Source organism: Capricornis sumatraensis, chromosome 5 (genome assembly GCF_032405125.1).
Source record: "Capricornis sumatraensis isolate serow.1 chromosome 5, serow.2, whole genome shotgun sequence".
NCBI classification, from domain to species: Eukaryota; Metazoa; Chordata; class Mammalia; order Artiodactyla; family Bovidae; genus Capricornis; species Capricornis sumatraensis.
Genome location: NC_091073.1, coordinates 41,369,382 through 41,387,506, shown reverse-complemented (window position 1 = coordinate 41,387,506; position 18,125 = coordinate 41,369,382). Strand labels below are relative to the sequence as shown.

The window sequence follows — 18,125 nt, the reverse complement described above, 5'->3', positions numbered from 1 at the left end:
TTCTAGAAAAGAACAGGGTTTTACTTTGCCCACCAGGCCTATAAAGATACATATGCAATTTTAAATACAAATCCAAGTTCTTTAATTCCAGTAGTAACACAAGGGCATTATAGAAATTTGAGAGGCAACCCTAGATTTCCATGATAAAGAAAGGAAGGAAAATTTTATAAGTATAGATACCTGTGCATACAAGTGAAGGCTATGTCACTTTTGCAATTGTTATGAATTCTAAGCTCACAGAATCTGTGGGCTTTTATCTATTAATCAGTTAAGTAACTGATTAGCAATAATTATTGACTGAAAAATTCTCAAGGCTCTTGAGAACTATGTAACTGAGCTACCCTGAATATCCTAGTTTTCTTTTGTTCTCTGTGTGCTGTGTTGTACTGTGATAAGTGGCTTCAGTCCTGTCTGACTCTGTGCAATCCTATGGACTGAGCTTGACAGTTCAGTTCCTCTGTCCATGGGATTCTCCAGGCAAGAATGCTAGAGCGGGCTGCCATTTCCTCCCCCAGTTTTGTCATTGTTGTTGTTGTTCTCTATTAACTGTCAAAGAAGCACCACTATAATATGACAACTATTCTTCTACAGAGCTGCTAAAAAAAAAATCACAGGACTGAAGCTGTGAAACCTGGCAATGGGTTCTACTGAGGATGCTGATAATGGATTTTATCTGTACTCCAAAGCAGCAAGACCCACCCTATTGGCCTGAGGCCTGAATGATTTACCCAGTGAACTCTCCCAGTTGGCAGAAGGCTGTATTGTACCAGGTCTGGGGGCTAATGCAATATTATTTTTATGTGAAGGTTGATGCAAGTAGAATGGAGAGAAATTTCTTGGATTTATATAGTGTGTTAAGACACTTGAACAGAAACAAAGAAACTGAATGAAATACTTTCAAAATTGGTTTAAATTAGCTGCAAGGAAACTCATCAATAACAATATACAAGGAAATAGTGATTAAAAGAACTGGACAGAGAAGGAACCAAAACTTGAAAGAGACATGTTGAAGTAAGGATTTTTCTTTAAACAGAAAACCAACACAAAAGAGTATCAATCCTGTCATTCATTTGTCTTCATTCTCCTGCTTGTTGTTGCCAAGGCTTTTGAGTGTTCCAAAACAGGATATTCATTTTATTTGGAAGCAGCCTGGACATTCCTCTAAAAAAGAAGGAAGCGTGGCAGAAAAAGGAAACACACTTCACACATTTCTGCTCTAGGGAGACAGAAGAAGAGTGTTTCTGACCTTTTCTTGAACCATGACGATTCTTAAAACTCAGAATGTAATGTACTTTTTGGCATTCAACTACTGTGCTGCTTTGCTCAGCACTGGTGGATTTACAACGTAATAAAGAGAATGTAATCAGTTCAAAATGAATTCATTTTTCAAACCTGGATCTTTTTGGAATTTAAGCTGATATACACAGACAAGTTAGCAACAAGCTGGCTTCCCGAGAGTCAGGCAACCATACTGACCTCTTATTTCACTGAAATGTACTCCAGAACAACAGCATTATAAATTGTTAACTTAGCCTCATGGTAAAAGTAAAGGCAGTCATAAACTAGTAAAGCCCAAGGCCACACCTGAGGAGCAATGATTCATCATCCTTAGTGACAAACCATTTACACTTATTTTTTTAAGAATTTCTAGTGTCTTAAGGTCAAATGTAGAAAGGAATTACACACAGAGATATTAGCCTGGAAAAATAAATTAGAAAGAAAATGTCTACCCTCAGAAAAAGATATAGAAGCCAAATGCACAGTGATTCAAAAACAAACATTACAAATATGTAGCACTGATTAGACTGTGTTAAGCAGACTTTTCCCGGACGGTTACAAAAATAAAGTCCATCCATCTGTCAAAACAACTGCTCCATGCATGAAAATTAAAACAGAATAGAGGTGTTTTTAACTAACTTCTGATAATTACACTTTCTACAAAAGAATGTAATTTACCACCAATCCCAATTACCTCCTTACATGTTCTTAAATTATGGATTGAGCAGTGAAATTTAACTCTAAATAAAAGAGAAGGCTGTGAACATGAACAATCTACACTTAAATATATTTAGTTCATGATTAAATCAAACAACTTATTCAGGTTCAAATATAAATCAGCTCAACATGAATGAATATAGTACAACATTGGCTCAGGTCAGTGAACATTCATTTAAAAAGCAAAAAATAGTCTCTGTCCCATCAACAATTTATGTTGAAATATATAATGTATAACATAGCAGCTGGGAAAGCAAAGGAAGCCCTTTCCTATCATGGTGGGTGGATACATCTCTGCATGAAAATCCATTAATAAGCTTAATTCCTGAAGTTAATCTGTTGACTTTCTTTTTCTCTGGTCAATTTATTTGGCAAGCTGGCTGAATACTAGAATCTTCATGCCAAAGCAGTAATCCGTGATTGTTCCTGTCACTCACTCATCCCTTTCTCTATTTAAGCTGTTCCATACTTACCTAGCAATACTGTTCTGTTTTTTTCTTTTAATTCTATTACAGCTGTGATCAGATCATCCATAAGCATGCCTTCTTAATACCTCAGCATTCATTAAAGGATGTTAGAAACCTCTTCTTCAAAGAGGTATATCAAATAGAACTAAGACTTAACTGTGTTCTATTTATAATATTAGCAGTTGAATGCTGAATTTCTGACTTCGAATTTTTTAACATCCACTGATAAAATGGTGAGTAGCCTGTTCTGTCCATTTTGGGAAACATTTTTACTTTCCCTTACTAAGAAGCATCATGTATAATAAAACCAATGGACCTTTCCATTTTAATGTTTCGTTTTATTTCAGAAAAAAATTCTATTTTATTTTTTTATTGAAGGATAATCACTTTACAGAATTTTGCTGTTTTCTTTATTTTTTTTAAAATATAGATTCAACGACCACAACAAAGTTGGCATTATTTCATGGCTAGTTATTCAACTATGTTAGTCTATTCATATTAATTTAACTATATCATCCTCAAATCTATGACAGAAATTTTAACTTATTTGAATGATGTAACAGACTAAATGAAGACTCTTAACCAAGGACACCAGAACATTTTACCTAGATGCTCATTTCAATTAAGTATCCCATTTGACAGGACTGATGCTGAAGCTGAAACTCCAATAGTTTGGCCACCTGATGCAAAGTATTGAAAAATACCCTGATTCTGGGAAAGATTTAAGGCAGGAGAAGGGGATGACAGAGGATGAAGTGGTTGGATGGCATCACTGACTCAACGGACATGAGTTTGAGCAAGCTCTGAGAGTTGGTGAAGGACAGGGAAGCCTGGCATGCTGTAGTCCATGGGTTTGCAAAGAGTCAGACACGACTGAGTGACTGATCTGAACTGAACTGCTTGCATATCTGAGGTTGTTGATAATTCTCATGACAATCTTGATTCCAGCTTGTGAATCATCTAGCCTGACATTTTGCAGGATGTACACTGCATATGAGTTAAATAAGCAGGGTGACAATTACAGCCTTGTTGTACTCCTTTCCAATTTGGAACTAGTTCATTGTTCCATGTCCAGTTCTAATTGTTTCTTGATTGGTGTACAGATTTCTCAACAGACAGTTAAGGTGGTCTAGTAATCCCATCTCTTTAAGAATTTTCCACATTTTGTTGTGATCCACAAAGTCAAAGGTTTTAGCGCAGTCAACAAAGCAGAAGTAGATGTTTTTCTGGAATCCCCTTGCTTTTTCTATGATCCAATGAATGATGGTAATTTGATCCCTGGTCCTCTGCCTTTTCTAAATCCAGCTTGTACATATGGAAGTTCTTAGTTCACATATTATTGAAGCTTAGCTTGAAGGATTTGGAGCATTACCTTGCTAGCATGTGAAATGCACACAATTGTGTAGGAGTTTGTACATTCTTTGGCATTGCCCTTCTTTAGGACTGGAATGAAAGCTGACCTTTGCCAATCCTGTGGCCACTGCTGAGTTTTCCAGATTTGCGGACACACTGAGTATAGCACTTTAACAGCATCATCTTTTAGGATCTGAAATAGCTCAGCTGAAATTCCATTACCTCCTCTAGCTTTATTTGCAGTAATGCTTCCTAAGGCCCAGTTGACTTTACACTCCAGCATTTCTGGCTCTGGGTGAGTGACCACACCATCATGGTTATATCCAGGTCTTTAAGATCATTTTTTGTATAGTTCTTTTGTGAATTCTTGCCTAGCACTTATTAACTGAAGGGAAACTCATCTTATTCTTTAGATAATCAACCATCTATTTATTACTTATAATGTTTTCATATAATATTTTTTGCTTAAAACTCTCAGAACATTCCACACATGGTGACATGATGCAGGCAAGAAGGCTATAATGAATTGTTCATTTCTTACAAGTAGAGTTAAAAATGATTAAGACCATAGTTGGTACAAATGAAAGGTGGACTTAATAAAATTTGTTTTGAATATTAATCTGAGTCCAGTCTTGTTAAAAAGACGATGTAAGGTTGCTCATTAGAATTTTCATGAAATTCCAGTTCTCCAAGAGTAAGGATGATAAATTATAAATTTATTAACATTTTATAAAAGGTAGGTGGTATGAACCAGTGTCACAGTGAAACAGAAAATATAGCAACTGTTTGTGAATAGTTGTAGCAGAATTGTGCTGTGTCTACTTAGGTACATTGGAACTACATTCTTTGAAAGGAAATACTTATCTTATAACTAAATATGAGTTACATAAATGAGTTAATAAAATAAATGTATACAGAACAATACCTAGTATAGTAAGCTATAATTGATGTTAGCTATCATTATTATCAGTATTCTTTGAATACAGAATTTGAACTATCAGTTCACCTGATATTTACCTCCTGAAATAAATGTACACACATGCATGCAATGAAAATCTATGCTTATTTCTGTGGCATTTAATAAAAAGTTTTTCATTTGCTTTCTTAAGCAATCAGTTGTCTGTATACCTCATCTATCATCAAATTTCATTACAGAATCATATCTAAAACTAATAAACTGATCAAAGTCTTTCATGTGAGGTGATCTAGGGTACCCACAAAAATAATAATCAATAATATCAGGAACAGTAAAGGGTCTATGATTCCACTTTACTGAAAAGATAACAAGCTACTAATGGTAGTTTTATGGATGCTGACAAAAGTTATACAGCTCCTGAATCAGAGATGAAAAACTTTATTATTCACAGGAATAGCAGTAGTCAGAGTCAGCATTTCTCATGTCAGTTCCCCAAGCTCCAATTCCCACTATGCAATGAGCAGAAGGCCAAGTGACACTTACACATGCAGAGAGGTGCATTACAGCAGAACTCTTGGTTGAGGTAACCTCAACACTTTATAGCAGGCCTAAGCATGCTGGTCATTACATTTTGAGAAAGAGGTTATGTTCACTGTACTTGCAGATAAGCATAACTGCCCTTTGCTCTAAGGGATACACTATCTCTACTTCAAGGTTATTTGAAAACTAACTGGCCTTTTGCTTAAGAATTCTTTCATTCTTCCTATGTTCAGAAGTGTGAGAGATCCATGAAAAATGATCTCCAAACAATTACACATCGGGGTTTTGAGACTTAGTGAAACATTAGGATTTTTACAGAATTAGAAGGTAATTCTAACTATCCATTTAAAGTTTTAACATTGAAGTCCCTAAAATAAAATTTAAAAAATGAAGTTGATGTCAGCTTTGATCTTGGAAAAAGTAAGCAAAATTCAAGGACTAACTTGCATTTAGATTGTATAAAACTTAAGATGAATGTGTAGCTTCAAATTCTCAGTTGCATGCACTTGGCTAAACTTAGTGCTGTTGAGGTCCTGCAATTTGAGTCATGACAAATTTGATAGACAAGCTATAATATATCATATGTTAAAAATGAATAACCACCAAGGACAAGAATATAAAAATAAGTCTCTCAAGAGTTGCAAAAATGTCCCCAAATTCAGGTGCATGATACTGAACTTTGAAATGTATTCAAAAACAGTGATGTTAAGAGAATCTGTTATTTTTTTGTTCATCTCAGATGGCTGAAATTTTGGTTTCCAGTGAAGTTCAAAATATTTCTAATAGTCATAAGGTTGCCATTTGGTTTTACTGAAGCTTAGTACAGAGAGAGATGTTTAGTAGGATAAACAAAGAAGATTCAAAGAGCTATTGATTCGAAACAGATTCTTTTTCCAGTTTAGCATGTATTCCCTTTTGATTTGCAAAACAGGGTCAAGGAAGTTAATCCCTCAATAGAAATGTTATTGTGAATACAAAGTGAATTTTAAGCACCAGGAAAATATCTAAAATAATAGTAAAGGCGGCTAATAGAAGTGAGAATAGAGATATCTGGATTGCATTTACATCCTTGTTGAGGGTATCTGTACAATAATATTACATATATGTATTTTTTTTTCAAATTACAACTCTCAAGTGACAATAATAGAAAAGGTTCATGAACATTTCACTCCTCTAATACAGATATACAATAACAGTGTAAATATTTAGAACAGATAATACCAAGAAAAGAAGGCATAGTAGAATATATACCCTGTACATTCACTTCTGGAAAAATATATTTAAATTAATGTTATTGTTAGAAATGCAATTATCAGCAGCCTACGGTACATTTTTATTTCCTCCTTTTCTCTTTGTCTGTCTATGTATACATGGAAAAAGACAGAGACTGTAACTGTCTTAGGCTAGAGATTCCCTCTTAGCACAAAGTTCATTTTTTGTGAATTAGCTGCTCAAATCCCAGCTATTGACTTAATATATACATTGCATTGCAAAACTGAGCCATGAGAAACAATGGTTTATATCTTTCCAGCTTCCCAGGAGAATGGAGAAAGGTTTCAACTTTCTATACAGTGCTACACTCACTGACACGGGAACTATGTAGGTTTAATCAAGTGGCATATCCTGATTTCCCAGGTGGTTGTGCCATGTAAACCACCTTAAACAGACTTAAGAATGACCTCCTTTCAAAATACATAAAATTAACCAGTGTCTTTGTCTTGCTTTTCCTATTGTAGTCTTACATCTGAATCTAATACTAAGAAGATAGCATTTCCTCAGGGATGGTTTGTTTAAAGATGCTTTATTTCCAGAGGACTTTTAGAAAAAATAAACCAGTGGGAAAAGGGTAAACTTAGGTTCTAGAAACCATGGAGAGCACTCAAGAAGGTGGTTAGTTTATCTTTGTATAAATGTTCAGGTTAATTCCTATTTTGGTTACAATTGTATCTTGGAGTCCTGTGGCTGCTGCTGCTGCTGCTAAGCTGCTTCAGTCGTGTCCGACTCTGTGTGACCCCATAGATGTCAGCCCACCAGGCTCCCCGGTCCCTGGGATTCTCCAGGCAAGAACACTGGAGTGGGTTGCCATTTCCTTCTCCAATGCATGAAAGTGAAAAGTGGAAGTGAAGTCGCTCAGTCGTGTCCGACTCCTTGCGACCCCTTGGACTGCAGCCCACCAGGCTCCTCCATCCATGGGATTTTCCAGGCAAGAGCACTGGAGTGGGGTGCCACTGCCTTCTCCGCTTGGAGTCCTAATGGCTGCCAAAATCACTCAAGCCTCCTTCATGTGGTTTTCAGAATTACAAGAGGTCTTTAAAAGGAATTATTGTCCGTCAGTCACAGCTGACTATTATTCACTCAAGATAGAGCCTAGAATTTCCTTCAAACTGTCTGTGTATCACTGCACAGGTGTGGCTCTGAATGAAATTTTTTTAAAAAAGGAAAAACAATATAAGTGGCTAAGAAAATTTTGGTAAAGATACTAATGCTATTTTTTAATGCTTATCAAGGAAGAAATGCTACAATACCAATAAGTCAGCTATTTGTTATTTTCTAAAATGATACAGACAGAAATGAAAAAATAATGCATCTGCATATTAAAGTCCCCAAATGATAAATGCCATGTATCCTATTTAAATAGTTATGTAACTGAGGTACATAAATGAGGTCACCTAAAAAGTAAAATTAATTTTAATAAAATTCATTCCAAATGCCCAAAATGTATTTTTAATAATAAGTCAATTAAAAACAATACTAAAGTAATGAGATGGGTTATGAGAAAAATAGTATGAAATATATTTCATTATTTAAATATACTTTAGTGTTTGGTTAAGAGCTAAAGGAAAAAATACATTTTTTCCTTGAACTAAAACACATGAATATTGCTTTGTTCTCCTTTAATTAAGCGTTAAAAAAGAAAAAGAAAAATCCACAATGCCTGAACTGATTTGATGCAGAATGTCAAGGAAAAACAAAAGCACGTGCATTTTATCAGGTTATATCAATTATCTGACTTAAGATTTGTATGACTAATACTGCCATACCAATAAACTTTCAAAAGTTTATATCTCTCAATGAATACATAATCACCTATCTCTACCATAATGTATGAGACATAATTTACAAGTTTTCAGAATCCTTATATAAAGTGTTATGAAATAATCAGGTGCCATTAATACCCTGTATCAGACTTCACAGACACCATATGTTTTAGCTCCTTTTAATTTACTTCTATCAAGACCATAAGCATATTCAGCAAGCCTGGAAAATATAATAAAGTTGCCTGTCTTGGAGAGGAAGCCGCTGAGGTCATCATTAAGGTTATGCCTTGGAACTGTGGGGATCCTGCCTTTACTGCAACTGCTGATCAAACTGTATGTGGGCTGACACCAGAATCCCTCAGTGTTTGGTACTGACTGAGGAGTAGTAGTGGGAGGCGGGGAAGGAGATGAGAGGTTAGGGGAGGGGAGATGAGGCAAGGCCAGAGGCGTGAAAGATGAGGGAAATGGACTGAGATGAATTTTGGAAACCACAGACAAAAAAGAATATCTGCTATCTTAGCAACTGAATGAGCTAATTTAATCATTGGACCAGATACAGTCAGTACTTGGCTCAATGCTTTTTATAAAATCCAGATAACCTGTCAGTTAAGTATGGTTATTATCTTCAGTTTTCAAATGTTACTGAATTCAGAACAGTGCCACACTACAGTGATCGTGATCATTAGCAAGGACCAAAACATATTTCGTTAACAATGTTTTCACTTAGAAATTGTCTAAGCAACTCTATTACATACACTAATAATAGTTAATATTTGCATCATGCATTACAGTCTAGGTAATAATTTCATTTGTGATTGACTCTTACAAAAATGTTATGAGTGGGTTATTATTATGCCCACACCAAGATCCCCTAGAGGAGAAAATGGCAACCCACTCCAGTATTCTTTGCCAGAAAAATCCTACGGACAGAGTAGCTGGGCAGGCTACAGTCTCTGGGGTCACAAAATTGGACATGACGGAGTGACTGAGCACACACACAAAGACACCCTTAAAAAGACCAGAATACGTAAGATATTTCTTTCAATCTCTATTGTTCATTATCTGTGTGTTAATGCACAAATTCAAATCCATATATGCCACACAACACAAAAAACATCAGCAGAGACGCAAAATTTATCTCAGCTTTGAGTAGTGCACTCAAGATATTTCATAATTTTTGAATGAGAAGATTTTGAATGAATACTCTGAATCATTATATTTCCTTTTTAAGAAAATGGTGGTAATGATAGCCATTTGGTAAATTTATTATTTAAAAACTACACATAAAATACTATTTAAATTATCATAGTGCTTGGCACAGGAGGGATTCTCAATAATTTTAAGTGCCTATGTCTTTGCCTGTTGTATTTTAACAGAAAGAGAAAAAAATGTGTTTTTGAAAGTGACAACTGTATACAGGTAAAACCTCCATTTCTCTCCATTCTTAGTTATTATCACATTGTAATCTTTCAAATTTGTTAGTGATAAACATAGCATTTTGATATTAATAAATATTTACTTATTCAGTCATATATTTTGCCCACACTTATTCAGTATTATCTTATAAATAATTTTCACAAAAACCATTAAACTCATAATTGCAAAATATGTACTGTCCCATTTAACAGATAAGATACTATAAAGCCACTCCACCAGTTAAAGTACTTGCTTGAGTTAATTAATGAGTCAGTGGGAATCAACATAAAATTCTTGGCTTTTCTGAAGTCTTATTTAATTTTTCAATTTACCTTTTCAATCACCCTAAACTATGTATTAATTTAGGATAGTATAAAGTTTGATAGAAAAGAATTTTTTGTCACTTTCACACAATCAGAAAAAATGTTTCTGTTTATGAAGGTGTATAAAGATTGAGTTACAATCTTTATATTTAAAATGGAATGTTTTTTTTTTTTTTTTGGAGGCGGGTAAAGTAGACAAGGATAGCTTTATTGCTTTGCCAGGCAAAGTAGGACACAGTGAGCTCCTGTCTCAAAAAATTATGTGTCCCTAAACTTAAATTTTTAAGGATAAATTTGCCATGTTTGCTCATATGTCTTAATCATGGGCGGAAGATACCTGTGCTGTGCGCCTTCATCTGCTTTCACTGGCAGTGAACGCGGCTGCCATCCTTATCCATGAACTCAGATTTCACTTCAAATCATTCTAAATACACACATCTTAGGCAGCTGCTACCAATCAATCAGACTGTCCCTTGAAAACATCTATCTACCTATCCATCTATCTATATACATACATACATACAAGATTTATGACTTAGGATAAATTTCTTCTAAATGCTAATCTGGAGACAAAACATTTAAACTTATTTCCTTTTGTTTTGGATCCAAAAATATCTGATAAAACATAAAAAAATAAAATCATATTTAAGATTCTGAATTCATTTTAAAGCATTGATTTAAATGATTATAACTGCCTTTCATGATCTGTGCAGATTAATGGCTATGCTTCAAACCTGTGGCTCACAGGCTTACCTCAGGAAAAATGCCCTCTACCTATTAAGAGTGGTAAAATCATTGTAGGGATTGCTTACCATTCATTCATCTTTTGTCCAGAGTACCAAAGACAATGTCTATTACATAGTCATTTCTCAATTGATATTTACTTAAGGAATGAGTACATGAAATGTAGGAAGTAAGGAGGAAAGGAAAGACGAAAGTTCTAAGGGAGAAAGGAGAAGAGAAACATAAGGAAGAAAGGAAAGCAGGGAGAGGAAAGAAAGAAAAGGAATAGAATGGAATGGAAACAAGGTGTAATTTAATCACAGTGACTCAGAAGAAGAAAAATTTCAATTCATTCTAAAGGAATTAAGAAGAATTAACATTGAAAACCAATCTGTACAAATAAGTTGGTTCATTGGCTATAAGTTTATATGCTAAAAAATGCATTTTGTTAATTACCTTTTACATATATAAATCATCAAAAGGAACACATTTTTGCTTTATTTAGATATAGTCAGTTTTACCTACTTTCTTTGCATTAAACTTTCAATGTTTTACATAAAAATGTAAAAATATTCAAAATTATGTATCATTAATTTGTTTTGAAAAAGTGATTAAGTCCACAAAGCATGATGTTTCATATAACAATGAGCAAAAATGATGCTAGAATAATAAATTCCTTATGCAATTATTAAAATAACTTACTAGATTGATACTTACCAGAATATCTTTTCCAGCCCACTTGCATTCATCTCTTCTGGTGTAAGATACTGGCCACACAATCTAAGGGCAGAGAAGAAATATTGTTTTCTGCCAATTAAGTTTGCTAAGAGATCCAACATTACAGTCTGTTAGATCAAGCAGGGCAACTGAGACAAAGAAAGTTCCAGAAAGCAGTATGTGGTGAGAAACTTTGAGTGTAGACTTTAAAGTGGCATCAGATAATTAGCATGAACTTGAATCATATACTCTCTACCTGTTAGGTTTTGCTGTATAAATGAAATTTGGGCAACACAGAAATTTATGTAGTCAATAGATCTAAACGGTGTGTGATGGAAAGAACTGTAAGGCAGTTTGGGAGTGGAAGATCTTCTTGAGACCACATGAGAATCTAGTGGAGAAAGACAGAAACAGGCATAGAATGCAGCTTGCATTCTTTTCAGTGAATCAGTTTTTATCATAAAATAGTGATTTTGATTTTGAAATTTAAACATCAGGTGCTCTGGATCCATTTCCATAAGTCAGATCTCAGCATGACATTCTTAAATGAGCAACTGATAGAGAAATCCACTTTAGAAAGGAATCTTTCTTTTCTTTTTTTGAGAGGAAAATAAGTGAACAGTAGCACTGCATACGTTCAAGAGATGAAGGAGGTAATGAGGAAACAAATACTCTAAAAAAAGAAAAAAATCACCCACCTCACTGTGGGTAAAACTCAGACTAACCAAGTAATAACTTTGCATTTTCATCCCTAATATTTGGTCATCATCTTTCCAAAGTTTCCTGTATGATTTGAATACAGGGACACTGGTAGGTAAATCAATTCAACTCTTGGCTTAAAGGATTGTAGATGCATTTCCCTCAATAATATTAATTAAAATATCCTCATCTAAAGTTTAACATAAACTTTTTCAGTTCCCCTGAGCAATTTCAATGACTCCTATCTTTTTGGGCACAGCAATTTTAATTTTTTTAAACTCTTCTTTCTTGTCTGGTAACAACAGTTAATTTCAGGAGGAAAAAAAGTCATATGTAAAAGAAAATTTCAGAGATGATGGCAGTTAGTCATTCATGTCTGCTAGAAAGCTTTTAGCCTCAAAATGAATGATTATCATTCATTTGGGAACCTCTAGATAATTCAATATAAATGGTCATAAACTTGAGCAAAGGCTGTGATAATCTAGGGAATAAAGGCAAAATGCAATGCGTTTATAAATAAGAATTTAGGACTTATTGAAATAAATTATGTTGACACGGCAAGTGGATTTCAGGTCCATGTCACAATGAAAAACTCTAAAGATATTTTATATGCATTTATTTTTTACCATTTAAAGCACTTAATTTATGTAATCCTTTCATTTTCATATACTTTTCATCTATGTCTGTATATAAAGTACTATAATATAACTTGTATCATAAGTTTTATTTTTCACAAAGGAGTTTCATAAATTTTTTACAAAGGAAGAATATAGTTACCACGATTTTAATTAACAAGCCTTACATTCTTACAATTAACATTACCCTGATTCCTGAATAAGGGCTTGCACCTCCAATCAACAGGCTCCACAGCCCTGTCTTCTCACTGAATATGGAAAAGCCAAGTGAGCTATTCTTCCTTAAAAGTTAACAATGGAGGAAGATCAAATATAAATTTTCTTTGGAACACAGAGATAATAAATAGCAGAGCTAAGATTTGACTTTCATATTCAGCTTTTCAGAGAGATGTGCAAAAATCATGTATTATTAAAATAGATACCTTTTTTAATTCAAAAAGGCAGGTTGATTTCTGCAGTTTCCTAGTTTTTCACAGATGTCATTGACACAACATAGGACTCATGTTTAGATTTCTCTCATGTCATTATTAACAAAAAAGTAATCTTGCTAACATTCATGCTAAATTTTCTTATAACTTAGAGGGGTGTATTCAATTCAGTTCTGTCACTAAGTCATGTCCGACTCTTTGCAACCCCATGGACTGCAGCATGCCAGGCTTCTCTGTACATCACCAACTCCTGGAGCTTGCTCAAACTCATGTCCATCGAGACGGTGATGCCATCCAACCATCTCATCCTCTGTCATCATATTCTCCTCCTGCTTTCAATCTCTCCCAGCATCAGGGTCTTTTCCAATGAGTCAGTTCTTCACATCAGGTGGCCAAAGTATTGGAGCTTCAGCTTCAACATCAGTCCTTCCAATGAATATTCAGGATGGATTTCCTTTAGGACTGACTGGTTGGATCTACTTACAGTCCAAGGGACTCTCAAGAGTCTTTTCCAACACCACATTTCAAAAGCATCAATTCTTCTGCACTCAGCTTTTTTTATGGTTCAATTCTCACATCCATACATGACTACTGGAAAATCCATAGCTTTGACTAGACATACATTTGTTGGCAGAGTAATGTCTCTGCTTTTTAATATGCTGTCTAGGTTGGTCATAGCTTTTCACCCAAGGAGCAAGTGTCTTTTAATATCATGGCTGCAGTCACCACCCAGAAAAATAAAGTCGGCCACTGTTCCCACTGTTTCCCCATCTATTTGCCATGAAGTGATGGTTTCGGTTGCCATGATATTAGTTTTATGAATGTTGAGTTTTAAGCCAGCTTTTTCACTCTCCTCTTTCACTGTCTTCAAGAGGCTCTTTAGTTCTTCATCCCTTTCTGCATAAGGGTGGTGTCATCAGCATTTCAGAGGTTATTGATATGTTTCCCAGCAATCTTGATTCCAGCTTGTGCTGCCTGCAGCCTGGCACTTCACATGATGTACTCTGCGTATATGTTAAATAAGCAGGGTGACAGTATGATGCAGCCTTGACATACTCCTCTCCCAATCTGGAACCAGTTTGTTGTTTCATGTCCGGTTCTAACTATTGCTTCTTGACCTCCATACAGATTTCTCAGGAGGCAGGTCAGGTGGTCTGGTATTTCCATCTCTTTCAGAAATTTTTCACAGTTTTTGTGATCCACACAGTCAAAGGCTTTGGGATAGTCAGTAAAGTAGTAGATGTTTCTCTGGAACTCTTGTGCTTTTTCTATGACCCAACAGATGTTGGCAATTTGATCTCTGGTTCCTGTGTTTTTCAAAATCCACCTTCAACATCTGGAATTTCACAGTTCACATACTGTTCAAGCCTGGCTTGGAGAATTTTGAGCATTACTTTGCTAGCATGTGAGATGAGTGCAACTGTGCGGTAGTTTGAGCATTCTTTGGCATTGCCTTTCTTTGAGTTTGAAATGAAAACTGACCCTTTCCAGTCCTGTGACCACTGCTGAGGTTTCCAAATTTGCTGGCATAGTAAGTGCAGCACTTTCACAGCAGCATCTTTCAGGATTTGAAATAGCTCAACTGGAATTCCATCACCTCCACTAGCTTTGTTCGTAGTGATGCTTTCTAAGGCCCACTTGACTTCGCATTCCAGGATATCTGGCTCTAGGTGAGTGATCACACCATCATGGTTATCTGGGTCATTAAGATCTTTTTTGCCTATTTCTTCTGGGTATTATTGCCACCTCTTTTTAATCTCTTCTGTTTCTGTTAGGTGCATACTGTTTCTGTACTTTATTGTGCCTGTCTTTGCATGACATGTTCCCTTGGTATCTCTAATTTTTTTGAAGGGATCTCTAGTCTTTCACATTCTATTGCTTTCCTATATTTCTTTCCTTTAATCACTGAGGAAGGCTTTCTTATCTCTCCTTGCTATTCTTTGGAACTATTCATTCAGATGGGTATATCTTTCCTTTTCTCCTTTGCCTTTAGCTTCTCTTCTTTTCTCAGTTATTTGTAAGGCCTCCTCAGAAAGCCATTTTGCCTTTTTGCATTTCTTTTTCTTGGGGATGGTCTTGATCACTGCCTCCTGTACAATATCATGAACCTCTGTCCATTGTTCTTCAGGCACTCTCTCAGACCTAATCCCTCAAATCTATTTGTTACTTCCACTGTATAATCACAAGGGATTTGATTTAGGTCAAATGAAACATTTGCTTTTCCTGTGCTTTTCCCTTTTTCTTCAATTTAAGCCTGGATTTTGAAATAAGGAGTTCATGGTCTAAGCCACAATCAGCTCCAGGTCTTGTTTTTGCTGACTGTATTGAGCTTCTCCACATTTGGCTGCAAAGAATATAATCTGATTTCAGTATTGACATTCTGGTGATGTCCATTTGTAGAGTCATCCTTGTGTTGTTGGAAGAGGGTGTTTGCTATGACCAGTGCGTGCTCTTGGCAAAACTCTGTTAGCCTTTTCCCTGCCTCATTTTGTACTCCAACACCAATTTGCCTGTTAGTCCAGGTATCTCTTGACTTCCTACTTTTGCATTCCAGAGGGGTGTGTAGTCTCAATTTATTACAGACCAGGGTGAACAAAAATGGCTTAAATATATAACGTGAAAAATAAATAAATTCTAGTGTAGAAAGTGCTCTTTTGGAAAGCAATTTAATGAGAATAACTGTAAGTTAATAGAGCAAATATATAAATGGTCTTTCTTATAACATTTATTTCCATGAAGGATAATTCCTAACTTTTGTTTAGATTTATTAACCTGTTGATATTTTCTTTTCCTTGCTCTACAATTTCTCATTAATTTATTTTTTTTCTTTTTTTTTTCTTTTTTTTAAATTTTTTTTTTAAAATTTTTAAATCTTTAATTCTTACATGTGTTCCCAAACATGAACCCCCCTCCCACCTCCCTCCCCATACCATCTCAGTGGGTCATCCCCATGCACCAACCCCAAGGATGCTGTATCCTGCGTCAGACATAGACTGGCGATTCAATTCTAACATGATAGTATACATGATAGAATGCCATTCTCCAAAATCATCCCACCCTCTCCCTCTCCCTCTGAGTCCAAAAGTCCGTTATACACAGCTGTGTCTTTTTTCCTGTCTTGCATACAGGGTCATCATTGCCATCTTTCTAAATTCCATAAATATGTGTTAGTATACTGTATTGGTGTTTTTCTTTCTGGCTTACTTCACTCTGTATAATCGGCTCCAGTTTCATCCATCTCATCAGAACTGATTCAAATGAATTCTTTTTAATGGCTGAATAATACTCCATTGTGTATATGTACCACAGCTTTCTTATCCATTCATCTGCTGATGGACATCTAGGTTGTTTCCATGTCCTGGCTATTATAAACTGTGCTGCGATGAACATTGGGGTACATGTGTCTCTTTCAATTCTGGTTTCCTCGGTGTGTATGCCCAGCAGTGGGATTGCTGGGTCATAAGGTAGTTCTCTTTGCAATTTTTTCAGGAATCTCCACACTGTTCTCCATAGTGGCTGTACTAGTTTGCATTCCCACCAACAGTGTAGGAGGGTTCCCTTTTCTCCACACCCTCTCCAGCATTTATTGCTTGCAGATTTTTGGATCGCAGCCATTCTGACTGGTGTGAAGTGGTACCTCATTGCGGTTTTGATTTGCATTTCTCTCATAATGAGTGATGTTGAGCATCTTTTCATGTGTTTGTTAGCCATCTGTATGTCTTCTTTGGAGAAATGTCTATTTAGTTCTTTGGCCCATTTTTTGATTGGGTCGTTTATTTTTCTGGAATTGAGCTGCATAAGTTGCTTGTATATTTTTGAGGTTAGTTGTTTGTCAGTTGCTTCATTTGCTATTATTTTCTCCCATTCAGAAGGCTGTCTTTTCACCTTGCTTATATTTTCCTTTGTTGTGCAGAAGCTTTTAATTTTAATTAGATCCCATTTGTTTATTTTTGCTTTTATTTCCAGAATTCTGGGAGGTGGATCATAGAGGATCCTGCTGTGATTTATGTCTGAGAGTGTTTTGCCTATGTTCTCCTCTAGGAGTTTTATAGTTTCTGGTCTTACATTTAGATCTTTAATCCATTTTGAGTTTATTTTTGTGTGCGGTGTTAGAAAGTGATCTAGTTTCATTCTTTTACAAGTGGTTGACCAGTTTTCCCAGCACCACTTGTTAAAGAGATTGTCTTTACTCCATTGTATATTCTTGCCTCCTTTGTCAAAGATAAGGTGTCCATATGTGTGTGGATTTATCTCTGGGCTTTCTATTTTGTTCCATTGATCTATATGTCTGTCTTTGTGCCAGTACCATTTAATTGTTGTCGTTTAGTCTCTAAGTCATGTCCAGGTCTTTGTGTGACCTCATGGATAGTATCCCACAAAGCTTCTCTGCCCTTGGGATATCCCAGGCAAGAATTATTGAGTTGACATTTCCTTCTCCTGGGGCTGTTCCAAACTCAGGGATCGATCATGGGTCTCCTGTGTTGGTAGGTGGTTTCTTTTCCACTGAGCCACCAGGGAAGCCCATTAATTAATTTCATCAACAGTGCTTACATTTCTTACCCTCATATTCAAAGTGCTTAATGATCATATTAGACTTTCCCTTCTTTATGTTTCTATACATTTATCCATGATAGCTCCTCTTACTCATTATTGAATAAGCATTTTCACCTTAAAGAGATGTAACCCTTTATCAAGACCAACATGTTTTTTATGGTCCATTTAAATCTGAGTGCAGATGGTGATTGCAGCCATGAAATTAAAAGATGCTTACTCCTTGGAAGGAAAGTTATGACCAACCTAGATAGCATATTCAAAAGCAGAGACACTACTTTGCCAACAAAGGTCTGTTTAGTCAAGGCTATGGTTTTTCCTGTA

General features: G+C 35.6%; 1 protein-coding gene across 1 annotated transcript in view; it reads right to left on the bottom strand.

Moving 5' to 3' along the window:
• The window catches only part of SEMA3A (semaphorin 3A), a 238,760-nt gene that overhangs the window by 150,658 nt on the left and 69,977 nt on the right, over window positions 1-18,125 (bottom strand). The window contains exon 3 of the mRNA XM_068972706.1: window positions 11,489-11,551. Within this exon, the coding sequence (XP_068828807.1) occupies window positions 11,489-11,551 (63 nt within the window). The remainder of the gene's footprint in view (window positions 1-11,488; window positions 11,552-18,125) is intronic.